The sequence below is a fragment of the Suricata suricatta genome, chromosome 8 (assembly GCF_006229205.1).
Source record: "Suricata suricatta isolate VVHF042 chromosome 8, meerkat_22Aug2017_6uvM2_HiC, whole genome shotgun sequence".
In the NCBI taxonomy this organism is placed as follows: Eukaryota; Metazoa; Chordata; class Mammalia; order Carnivora; family Herpestidae; genus Suricata; species Suricata suricatta.
In genome coordinates this window covers 100,269,713-100,282,651 of record NC_043707.1, presented here as the reverse complement: position 1 = coordinate 100,282,651, position 12,939 = coordinate 100,269,713, and the positions used below count along the sequence as shown (strand labels likewise).

Sequence of the window (12,939 nt, the reverse complement as noted above, 5' to 3'; positions counted from 1 at the left end):
ACAGGTCATCATCAATTGTTATCAATAAATGAAGAGCTGGAAGACCCGCAGACAGAACCTTGAACTAGGTCTTGAACGCAGAGTGAGACTTTGGTTAGGAAGGGAAGAGGACATTCACGGAAGCACGTAAAGCAGGAGCAAAGGTATGGAGGCAGAAAAGCATGTGGCACACTCAGGGACTAAGGACATAACCAGCCTGATCGCAGGGACATGGCATAGGGATGGGGTGGCAGGTTCTGCTGGAAAAGAGGTGGCCTGGAGCCCAGAATTGCAGGTTATTTGACCTGGAAGCAAATGTGCCTTCGTGTGTGTCCTCCCACTGCCCTGGAGCGATCACACTGCAGAAAATCCCTGATCTTGAACTGTCAGGGCAGCTCTGGTGATTTTGCTCTGCCCTGAGTGGTAACACCCAAATGGCTGCTCCTTGAGGGCACAGGTCACCAGCCTTGAAGTGGCCAGGAGCAAGAGCTGGGGTAACTGTGGGCGATCATGGATGGATGGATTGCAGTGGAAGCTAAAGGAAGATGAGTTCGAGGACAGGGTTTGGGACTTAAAATGTGCCCTTTTTCCCCCTTAAGAAGGTGTAACTCTCCCTTAGTAGGAAAATAGTAAGGCGCTTCCATTTTTCAGTGACACGGTTGCTCTGCACAAGCCCAAACTGTATAATAAACAAAGGAAATGTGCGAACACACACAGACTTTCATCAAGTGAGCGTCACATTCCAGTCCCAGCCCACAGAAAGCACTTTCATCTAGTGAGAGACAGGATTTGGAGAGCTCGACAGGCCCTTAGTCGCTAGGTAAGCTGGGTAAACTGAGGCCCAGCATGAAGGCTCCTTGCCTAAGATCACGTGATAATCTGTGGTAGAATCAGGCCTAGGTCCCAAGCTTCTGACTCTGACTCCAGGACTTTTAAAAAAGTTAAATGACTTGCCCATGGTCACACAGCCAGAAACCGGCAGGGCCAGGGTGGGAGCCCAGGTCTGTGTGACTCCAGGTCCTTGCAGACCCTCTGCCTTTGCGGCATTTCTGCTCTGAGTATGCGGTGACACCCGGGCAGTAAAGTACAGTCAATGGCAAAGGACCGTGAAGCCGCCTACCGGGATTCCTGCACTTTATATCCTCATCAAACTGGGGAAAATGGAGAAAAAAGAAGAGTCTTCTTCCATCAACTCTCTTACTTAGCCATCACATAACCATCTGTTTTCTCCCTCACAGCCTGTGAGCTCCTTGGGGAATGACCTTCATTGGTCTCTGTATCTGCAGCACCCAGGTCGGGGCCGAGTGCCGCGAGCACAACGCGTGATTGTTGAATCTCTTCACTGATTCACTTGACAAGTATAAAGGAGTACCTACTATGTGCCAGGCACTTGGGTAGGTCCAGAGGGGAACCTCAGCAGAATACTGTCTCTGCCTTTACAGACTTTACAGTCCTGTGGGAGATCAAGAAACAAGCAAACAAGTGACTACATACAGGATAACAGTGGATGGTAAGTGCCGTGCAGGGAAAGGGACAGAGTGTGAAGAGGCAGCGTGAAGGTAGTAGTGAGGGGTGGGGGCAGGTGGGGTGGACAGTGGCGGTGACATGGAGCTCTAAAGAAGAGGAAGCGGAGGGGGAAACGGGTGATGGGCATGAGAAGGGCACTTGTTGGGATGAGCACTGGGTGTTGTATGTAAGCGATGAATCATGGGAATCTACCCCCAAAACCGAGAGCACACTGTACACACTGTATGTTAGCCAACTTGACAGTAAATTATATTTGAAAAAAAAAAGAGGAAGAGATATAAAGTGTTGGAAGCAGAAGGAACAGCATGTGTGAGACCCTGAGGTGGGGGAGAGTTTGGTCTGGTCCAGTGGGACTAGAGTGAGTGGGGCCTGGGGTGAGGTGGGGTGCAGGCAGGGGAGGATCAGGTGGGGCCTCCGAGATCAGGGTAAGGGCGGGACGCTGTGTTCTAAATGCCGTGGAATGCCACTTCGTTCAGGGTAATGAGCAGCAGGGCCCAGATGGCTTTTCAGGAGGTCATGTGACCGCTGGGTGGAGAATGGGGAGGGAGGAGCGAGGGCCGAAGTCGGAGGCCGGCAGGTCACTGTGGAGTCCGGATCCGTGTGGTGGGGGTGAAGCTGGTGGGCACTGGGAGGCAGGACCAGACGCAGTCACTGACACACGGGCTGGCGGTGGGGATGGTGAGGGAATAAGCAAGGAGGTTTGATAACTGGGTGGATGGAGCTCCTGTGTAATGACAAGGAGAAAACAGGAGAAGGAACTGGTTTGTGGGGTAAAATCTCAAGTTGGTGACACTAAATTTGAGACACCTGTTGAACATCCAGGACTGATGTCAACTAGGTAGTTTGAATGTGGTGCTCAGACGAGAGATCTGGGTGGGAGAGCTGACCTTGGGAGTGTTGGGCTTGCAGGGGGCACCTCAAACCATGAGGATGGACACGAGAGAGAAGTCCGGAGAGCGACAACGTTCGGAAGTGGGGTAGAGGAAGAGAAGCTGGGATGGAGGGCAGGAGCAGGCAAACCCGGGGGAGCGTGAGGAGGAGAATGTCCAGAGGGAAGGGGGATCAGCGGCTCTATCTACTGTAGCAACTGTCGTGGAGAGAGAGGTCACTCAGAGCAGGGACTGAGAGAATCCTTTGGATTTAGCAACATGGAAGCTACTGGTGACCTTGACAGATTCATTGACTCGGTGACTGACTCAAAAGAAAAGATGCACAGGGAGGAGACAACGAGCAGAGTGGGATGAGAAGTCAAGGACAGCTTCCAGAGGGAGGGAGGGAGGCTGTGTTTCAGCAGAGTGTGGGATGGGATGGAGGCTGCATCCTGGGAGACCTAAGTGCTGCCTGCAGAAAGCGAAATTGAACTTGACAAAGGCCCCCTGCAGGGAGCAGAGGGTACCTCCCTGCCCTAGAGGGGAAGGGGAGCCCAACTGGCTGGGGCTCAGCAGTAGGGAGGCTGGGGAAGCACTGACCTTGCCCCAAGGACAGAGCCCACTACTTCCCCCACCCCAACACATACACAGGATTCAGAGATGTGCCCACCTTCCTCCCTGCAGAGAAGTCCTGGGAGGTGAGGATTTCAAACCCACAGCCTCAGAGCAATGAAGGGCTCTTAGACACCACCTGGAGCAGCCAGCTTGTTACAGGTGGGGAAATCTGAGACCCAGAGAGGGGTAAGGCTCGCTCAAGGCCACCCAACACATCATTGGTAGGGACAGATGATCTCCAGTGATTTCCAGTGGCCCTCCAGTGAGTAGAATCTGATTTCTCTCTTTTTTTTTTTTTAATTTTTTAGTGTTAATTTATTTTGACAGAGAGCAAGGGAGCAAGTAGAGGAGAGGCTAAGAGAGCGGGAGAGGAGAATCCCAAGCAGGCTCTGTGATGTCAGCACAGAGCCCATGTGGGGCTTGAACCCACAAATCTTGAGATCATGACCTGAGCTGAAATCAAGGGTCGGTTGCTTAACCAACTAATCCACCTGGGCTCCCCGTAAAGTCTGAATTCTTAAGCCTGGCATGCAGGAGCCTTTCATGCTGGAGCAAGAACCTCCCCCGCCCCCAACTTCACATCCCACCACCCTCCCTCGCACCCTGTGACCCAGCCCTCCGAACCTCTAGCACACACAAGTGTAGAGTCTCCTACAGTCCTCGTAACAACCCTTTGGAGTGGGCGTTATTCTCATTGTATAGATGAGGGAACTGAAGCTCAGAGGAGTTTGGGAACCTGTCCAAGGTTGCAAGGCTGAGCCAGGATATCATCTCATGGGTGTCTCCAAAGATGTCTTTTCCCCACGCCCTGCTGCATTCACCATAAAGAGCGCCTCTGCTGGGAAGCCACCCAGCTACCTGGCCCTGAGCTACCTGGGAGCCAGGTCACGTCCTATGACATCAAATCACTTTTTTAAGTCACTAAAAATTCCATTGAATGGGACTGAAATAGCTGGAGCCCCTGAACGACCCGGGCTCCAGCAGCCCATATCGCAACCAAGTGCCCGTAACGACCCCCAATCACACTATTTTCAGGTCAGCCACCCATGGCAGGAGCAGGGCACCTACTGAATCTGTAGAGAGTCTTCTCCCCGCCAGCCCTGGCCTCCCAGCCAAACACCTGCCCTCCCTCACCTGGAGACCACCAGCGGTAGGATCAGCATCTTCAGCATCCTCATCAGGAGCTCTCCAGGAAACTGGAAGTAGCTAATTTCCTGAAAATGCAGCAAGAGCTGGGGTTATAGCAGGCGGTACTGACTTCCCAGCTCTCCATTCTTTACGGCCTTCAAAACCATCACCCGCCCTCCCGAGTCCAGCACATGGATGGCAGGGTCCTCGGAGGAAGCACTGGTTTTGGAGCCAAAAAGACTTGGGTTCTAATCTTGACCCTCTATAACAAGCTGTGTGGCCTTAAGCTAGTTACTCGACCTCTCTGAGTTTTTCTCATCTGTAACAAAGGGTAACAACCACTTCATAGGGTCATTTGGAGGCTTAAATGAGAGGAGGCACATAAAGCACCTGGTGGAGTGCCTGGATGCGAGAATATGTTCAGTGACCAGAGTAAATGACAGCTCTCCCCCACCTCTGCACCATCCATCTGCCCATTCATGGTATACAGGTGTCTCATGTAGCAGATGGTAAGTGGCTAGAGGGTAGGGCCATTTACTGTTCACATGTTCCTTCAGCCTGGATGGCCAAGCATCGTGCTGGTACCCCAGAGTGAATTAGGCACAGTTCCTGCAATGGAGCTCTCAGTCTAGTTTACAGGGAGACTATTCATCAACAGTGCATAGCATTCTTGAGTCAGTTTCTCCTGCATTTGGGGCCATTCTCTGGTGCCTCCCTGCCCCCACCCCACCCCCACATCATGGGCTCTTGTCAGCCTCCTTGCGGAAGGAGAGAGAATCGGACTGCGTTGGTGGGACACCACTCAGTATAAAGAGCCCTACTGGGCAGAGTTCTTATGCTGGGCTTCCTCACAGGCCACTGGGTCCAGCCTACCCATGGGGACTTGGATTAGGGTGCCCTGTCCTTGCTGTCAGCTGTCTCCAGAGTCACATGCCCTGAAGCTGGAAGCTGAAGTAGAAGGGGTCACTAAACCCAGGTAAATCTGAATTTCATATGAACAACAAATAATATTTTGAGAGAGAGTGCATGAGTGAACATGCTCATGGGGGAGGGGCAGAGAGAGAGATACGGAGGATCCGAAGTGGGCTCCGAGCTGGCAGCATAGAGGTGGGGCTTGAACTCACTAACTGTGAGATCATGACCTGAGCCAAAGTGGGACCCTTAACCAACTGAGCCACGCAGGCTCCCCAACAACAAGTAATTTTTGTTGTTCATCTGAAATTCAAATTTAACTGAGTGTGCCATTTTTAAGATTTTAAATTTAACTTGTTTTGCTATTTCTGGCAAACCTCGCTTGAGACCACCTTCCTGAGGGTAAGGTTGTGGGCGAGGATGGTGCAGGGACTTTCAAGCTCCATCCAAGTTAGATTTTTGTTCTTGCAGCCATATAGATACATATTTAAACCAAAGCTAAACATAACACTTGGTTAATAGTCTGATACTTTGAAAAGCCTCAACTCCTAGAAGTTTGGCGCTGAGAAAGGATTTTAAAGATCTTCTAGTACAGCTGAGCCAAGAGAGGGAGGGGACTTAGTAGCGACGGTGCAGGACCAGAAATCAAGCCTCCTTGTCCCTTTCTATTGTGGTTTCCAATGCTCCAGAAAATCTTTAAAGAATAAGGGTGACTGGGAGAGAAACTTCTGAGTCCCATGAGCATGAGCAAAAATGCCTTATTGTACTCTTACGTCTGAGTCTGGCTAAATATAAGATTCCTAGTTTGAAAGAATTTTCCCTCCACATGTCAAAGGCATTTCCCCTTGTCTTCTAGATTCTAGAATTGCTTATGATGTCGGGAGCCATTCTTCCTCTCCCTGCTGAGACTTGTTTTATTCCCTCAGAACCATTTAAAGATTATCTGTCAATTTCCAGTTTTCTGCAATTTTCATGGTGATGTCTCACACAGCATAAGAGTTTCTGATTTTCTTTCTTTTTTTTTAAATTCATAGTGCTGTGCATATTTTTTGCTTCTGAGAAAGTATCTTATATTCTCTGAAATCTTTCCACATTTCCTGCTAGCTTTCTTTAAAACTCTTGTAAGGGAGCTGGACGTTGGATACCTCTGATTTCCTTATATTTTCTTTCATATCTCTTTTTGCTTTACCTTCTGAGAGATTTCTGCAACTTTATACTAGCTCTTGACATTTTAATCTTGGCTCATTGATTTTTAATTTCAAAAACTCTTTTGTGTTCTTGGATCATTCTTACTTTTTGCATCCTGTTCTGTTTTTCAGTCACGATATCTTCTCTCACGTGTACAAAGAACTTAAGAAATGATTAAAATTTTTTTTTATATTTCCTGCATTGTCTCTGCTTCATTGGAGACCCTCTTTTCTGTTTGTTTAGTCTCTTTCTGTTAGAAGTTTTAACCTTGGCTTCTGCTCCTATGTAAGTGTGAGGCACTGAACTTCTGTGGGCATGAGTGAAGCTTGTCAAAGGATGGCATTTTTACTGGGGACAGGACGGACGGGGAGGAGTCCCCTTGATAGATGTTTTGTCTGAGGCTTCAGTGAGGAGTCCCTTCCTACCTCTGACTAGGGGGTGAGGGTGCGCCTAAGCCCAGGTGACAGCAATCTTGTGGGGATCCCACTAATTCGTGGGATGCATGTGCCTCATCACCTCCCAACCCTCAACACACACAGGTGGGCCTGATTTCCCTAGGTCATACTCCCCTGGTTCCTTGGGACAGGCAGGACAGTAGAGACGGGTGGATAGGAGTTGCCTCACTACATGAGCTGGAGGGCTCATGCTCTGGTTAACAAATTCGAACCAATGCCCCTGATTTCACCTCCATGCTTCACGTGGCCTCCTGCAGCTCTGTGCATGTTCAAGTGCAGAACTTTCTGGATCCCTCCAAGCCAAACTGAGGTGGCATCTACTTCAACAGACACAAGTTCTAGCTTTCTGTGCTCCTACTAAGTGAGATCATTCAAATCTATCCACTTCCCATCTTGCCTAATTTCTTGTATTCCCTCTACTTCTTTTCTCCACTGTCTCCTTTTATATTCTCCTGGGAGTTTATATCTTTAAACAACTCCATTACTTTAATTTTAGTGGAATTCCAGGAAGGAAAGGATGCAATTGTATATTCACCATGGGTTCACTGAAACTTTCAAAACAGTCTATATTTTAAATGAGATACCATTTCCAAAGAGACAATCCATGGTTTTGTAAGTTTTTTCACAAGTAGGACATTCTTCCATTTTGCAAATTGTTTGTGACTTTTGCCTGTTGCATAAGCTTACAAAATAAGGGTTTAGTCTCTGAGTCACTGGCAGAGATCACAGAAACAACTGCTGGATTTCAAAGTAAGACGCTGAGAAAGGCAATTCCTGCCAAATAATTGTTCTAAGACTCCACATCCTTTCCTCAATTTATCTGGCAGGTTAATCCAGACCGGAATACATTTGCATTTCCAAGCAGATGGGGCAGGCCCCTTTGGCAAAGGAGGCCCGGAGGAGCTTGGCTTTTAATGAGAAGCATTCCAATTTGTTTTCACAAAATAATCTTCCTGCAGGAAATACATTTGTTGTTGCTCTGGGAAATTAAAGAACGCAGATTGCAGGTTGTTTGTGCCCTGCCGTTTAATTCGGCAGAGTCGAGGGCAGTCTCTGTGACAAGCACTGAGCGAGGCTCACATTTTGGCTCATGAAAGCCCATGTGATAGTCAGCAAGTTGAAATCTTATGGGAGCCGTAGACACCTGCACCAAGGGCTCTGAAGCAAGACAGCTGGCCGCTGGTGACAATGGAAGTCTGAGCGTGGTGTGAGTGTGGGAGCAGAGTATTAATTCAGAGTGGGACAGGTCTGTAAGAACTTTTATAAGATATGGAATATGAGATGGTTCCTGACATAGGTCGGACTTGGACAGGCAATAAGAGAGGGAGGAGTGAAGGGTCAGCCACTTAGCACCGCTGTCATTCATTCATTAATTCACATGCTGGATGAATCCTTGTTTATTCTCAAAACACCCCTGGTAGACATACAGTGCCCCCCACTCTAGATGAGGATAGTGAGGCCCAGAAAGGAGAAGGGTTTTGCCTAGGGCCGCACAGCCATCCATTTACTAGTAGAGACAGAGTCAAGGGTCGCACTGTCTCCAGAGTCCATGCTTCTCCCTAAAAGCCAAGAGTGGCTTAACAGTGTCACCGTTGTAACAGGGGCTCAGTTCTCAGGGAGGTGGGGTTTCCCTTTTCATGGGCCACCAAATCTGGTGCCTTGAGCCCTAGCTGTATGGACACTTGGTGTCCATGCACTGCAGGAAGAAGAACTGTATGAAATGGGATCTTCCAGGAGCCCGTCGGCAAAGACTCTCCTTGCAAAAACGTGAGACTGGCTACTTTAAGCCCTGTTTTCTGCCAGACCTCATCCTTGGCCTTGTCTTTGGCCTGCCTAGCCCGGTTAGAGCAAAAATCCTGCCGAGTGAGTTCAGTGAGCGTGCCCCCTCTTTACCTTTACCTTCAGCAGGAATCCTGCTAAGTTGATCTAGCAGGAATCCCTCCATGTCTCCTCTTAGCAGTTTTCTATCCGTTGGCGCCCTCACCACGCTCATTGGCTCTAAATCATCAGCTGTCTTTGTTGTGTTCGGACTTGAACCTGATCTCCCCTATTCCCATGGTCTTGACACCTACCACAATAAAATCTCCCTTACTGTTAGAACAAGTGTCAGAATAATCTTTCCTTTAATGCCATGTGAGTGTCCTTCCCTGTCCGTGGGAGATGGGTGCTGAGAGGGAATGGTGCCCCTGCTCAGCCCGTCACATGGGCCGGAACCCTGGAGACCTGGCCTAATTTCCTGCCCCACAGCCAATCTGCCACTACATCCTGAGGGCTCCTCTTTTGGAAACAGTTCTCACAAGTGCCTCATTCATCACCCTGCCATCAGGTCTCACCCCTTCAGCCACCCCCTCACTTGGTCCCCTGCCTGTATCACCACCTCAGCCACCACTCAGCACCCGAGTGAGCTCTCCAAGCTGAGATCTGACCGTTTCGCTCTTCGGCCCAAAGCTGGCTGTCCCAGGGCCATGCTAGGTGATGGGGTCCAGAGGCCCGATGGCCCCTGAGCTCCAGCCCCTGCTTTCTAGCATCTGTTCCAGCTGCCAGGAACAGCCTGCTCCACACGCCCAATCTTTCATGGCCCTACATCTCGCTCCTGCTGTTCCTTCTGCCTGGCATACCCTTCCTAGCGCTCTACTCATCTGAGCTGCTGTAGGAGGTGCTCTCTGATGCCGGCCTTGCACTCTTACCTGTCTCCATTCCTCCTGTTCCCATGCCTCTTCGCCTGATGGTTATCCTACTGAGATGTCTTTGCCTCTCACTCACCTGGTGATGCCATTTGTAACCATTTCCTGCACTGTTTCATTGGCCCTCACTCTAGTCCTGCAGTGTGTTGTCACACCCATGCTACAGATGAGAAAACTGGAACCCAGAGAGGCAAAGTGACTCAGCCCCTCTCATGTCACCAGGGAGCCATGGAGTGGGACTGTGATTCCCAGATCCCTCAGGCCCACACTCCCCTCCTCGATGGGGACCCAGAGAAGCTCTGGGCAGCTGACCTGTGGTGAGAGGCGACGAGTCCTCAGGAAGAAGCCGAGAAGGCAGCCCACGGTGACAGATAGGACAGATAGGATGAGCAGTCCGTTCCGTTTGCACAGGTCCCTCCCTCGTGCCAGGATGGCGCCTGGCACCATGGTGAGCCCAGCCTGCTGGCACCGGGCACAGCACCATTCCATGCACGTGAGGCCAGCCGGGGGCTCAGGGTCCCAGCCAGGGGCTCTGGCCGCTCCGCAGGCAGGTGGTCAGGGGTGCTAAGCACCAGTCGCCAGCCCCACAGCCATGGCCTGCACGTCTGCCCCAGAGGGAAGCCACAATCCTATTACCAGCTGCGTCATTAGGAGCCAGGAACAGATCAGGGCCTGGGAAATTAGAGCAGGCCACGTGGTCCAGGGGTTTGGACCTCAAAGCCAAGTGCACCTCTTAAACAGGGGAGGGGCCCAGAGACTTGTGGGAGGAACAGAGGGACACTTGCTCTGTTGGTTTGATTTTTACCCCCACTTCATTCCAGAAAGAACTGAAGGCAAAGCAATGGGATACTAGCAATCACTAACATTAATTAGGCATTTATCATGTAACAGGAGCTATTCTAGAAGCACTTTGCTTGCATTAGTGCATTTAAACTTAATACCAATTCTGAGATGTAAGTACTATAAGTATCATTTTACAGATGAGGAAACCGAGGCAAAGGACATGTGTTGTGTGCCACTCCTGTCCTAGTTGCTTGACCTATGTGAGTCATGGGAAGTCACCCAGCAACCCTAAGCCTTCAACCTTCGTTTTACTGAAAGGGAGATGGAGACCCCAGGAGTAAGAGTCCCTTGGTCATTGTCACAGAGGTAGCAGGAGCAGAGTGGGATTCAGGCCCATGTTGGTTTGATTTCCACCACGTGAACAGAGAGATGGCTTCAAAAGCACTGAGCAGTATTGTGGGGACTGTAAGACTTGAACCCAGTGGATCTGGGTTCAGACTTGGACCGGCCATTCACTGTGGTGTGTATCACTCAGCGTTGCTTTAAGCCTGAAGCTGGGCACCCTGTCGGCTCTCATAGCCTATTATTTTTAAAAATGACACTGCCCAAGGGACCTATTCAATTCCCAGCTCTGCCACTTCCTAGCTGTGTGACCCTGGGCAAGCCTTATAGGCTCAGGGTGCCTCAGTTTCCCCATCCATAAAACAAACATAATAATAGCATCATTAGCGCCAGTGCGACATCCCTTCCAGAGATCATTTGTGAAAGCAGGGGTGAACTGATTATTTGTGCCGAGCAGGGGAAAGTGCTGTTAGGATCCTTGTCCACATTTAGCCATTTTTTTGAGCAAGGTTTTCTTTTTGCTCTTTTTTTTTTTTTCTTTTTTTGTGGCCCGGCCTGCCCTTTAAAGCTTGAGGGAATTAACTCTAGTCTGTCTCACCCGGAGTCTGTAATCTCATTAGGGGCAGTCAGGCGGCAGCAGGCAGCAGGGAGCGTGGTCCCTGGTAGGGCCCATGTGCACAAGGGGTCCTCCCTGGAGGAGGGGGAGAAGGAAGAAGATGGAGAGGACAGGGCTGAGGAGAGGCAGGGTCCAGGCAGGGGGGGCTGGGGTGCAGGCCCTGAAGCTGTGCGTAGAGCTCTCGCCTGGGAGGGGACCCTTGCATGTTGGCCCCAGCTGAACAAGCTCTGTGACCTTGCCTTTTTTGGGCCTCAGTCTTGCCCTCCTTAGAAATGAGAGAAATGGGTGGGGGGCAGTGCCTGGCTGGCTCAGTCAGTGGAGCATGTGACTCTTGATCTCGAGGGGGCGGGGAAGCTCCTGTATTTGAGCCCCACCTTAGGCACAGAGCCTACTTAAAAAAAATTAAAAATTAAAAAAAAAGGATGAGAGACACAGGCTGGGTGCTTTCTAAGGACCCCTCAGTCCCACAAGCTAACCTTCTGAAGGGCCTGCTCTTTGCCAGTAGCTTTGGGGGAGTGAGAGTGAGGTAGATACCAGTCTGACAGGTGTTTTTGCTCCAACTCTGATTCTTAAAACCAAGTATTTCCTGATAAACCTTTGACTCCAATGAATGTCTCATTTTCCAATTAACCAGTTGGTTCAGTTACTGTCAAAGAGAAAATATTCGAAGCAGAGATTTGGGTTTGTGTTTCAGTGTCCTGGCCTGGCCTTTAGCCAAGCCACTGATGTAGGTGAATCTTGCTCTCCACTTCAGCGCTAAGACTCCAATTCCCTTGAGCCCTCACACCTGTGCCTACCTCCTGTCCCTCCGTTCTGACTGTCCCACCTCCCAGTCTCCAGGCCTTTCCATTCCTCCCACTGTCTTCAACAGGTGAAATTATAATTCATTCAAGCAAATGTTTTTATAGCACCATCTCATGCCACCCCTCTTAGGTAGTGGGGACACAGCAATGAGTTGACACAGCACTTGCCCTCAGGAAGCTTGTAAGAAAATTTAGGGAACTCTAAGAAAGGACTAATTCACACTAAAGTGCAAGTGACTAATAATGCACTTACTAAGGATATTTGCAAATCAAATCAAGAGTCCTGGATGAGAACCTTTTATTTAAGTTTATTTATTTATTTGTTGGGGGGCGGGGAGAGAATGAATCTCGAGGAGGCTCCCATGTGGGGCTTGATCTTATGAACCCGGAGATCAACCTAAGCTGAAATCAAGAGTCTGGACGCTTAACTGACTGAGCCACCTAGGTGCCCCAAAAACCCTTTAATAGCTCCCTTTTGCCCACAGAAACAATTACCCTACAATGTTACTAGATATGCCCATTTTTTCCATAATTAAAAACAAGTTGGGAAATGCTGGATGAAACAAAGTTAAGTAGGTTCTTAGATGGCTCAAAGTCAGACTGTTCAAGTTCAAACTTTAGGTCTTTTGTTTACCAGCTATGTGATCTTGGGCCAATTTCTTGACTTCCCTATAAAATAGGAATGATACACTAGTACCTATTTCATAGGGTTGTGATGTGGGTCAAATATGGTGATGCCTGCCAAGTGCTCAGAGCATCACCTGCTGCCTTGTAGATAATCACAGGTAGTTACTATTAGTCATACTGTCTAGTTTTTACAGCACTAACATATGTTGGAGGAAGTCTCCGAGTGGGGATACAGAATCTTAGCCCTCTTCTGCAGCAGAGAAGTCCATGGGTCTAGTGTTTGGGGAACACAACTTTGGAACACCCCAATCTCCAGGATGAAGTCCTGGCTTCTTAGGGGAGAGTTTGAGGGCCTCAGGGACTAGCACTGGCTCACCTCTTCAGGACACCCCCCTCCTCCTGCTCAAGTGA

The 12,939-nt window shown here is 49.6% G+C and overlaps 1 protein-coding gene across 1 annotated transcript in view; it reads right to left on the bottom strand.

Annotated features, from left to right (window-relative positions):
• The window catches only part of SLC1A7 (solute carrier family 1 member 7), a 41,319-nt gene extending 31,367 nt beyond the window's left edge, over positions 1-9,952 (bottom strand). Inside the window, exons 1-2 of the mRNA XM_029948081.1 lie at positions 9,670-9,952; positions 4,125-4,204 (exon numbers count right to left, since the gene is read on the bottom strand). Coding sequence (XP_029803941.1) covers positions 4,125-4,204; positions 9,670-9,846 — 257 coding nt within the window. The 5' untranslated portion in view covers positions 9,847-9,952. The remainder of the gene's footprint in view (positions 1-4,124; positions 4,205-9,669) is intronic.
• Positions 9,953-12,939: the final 2,987 nt, after the last annotated feature.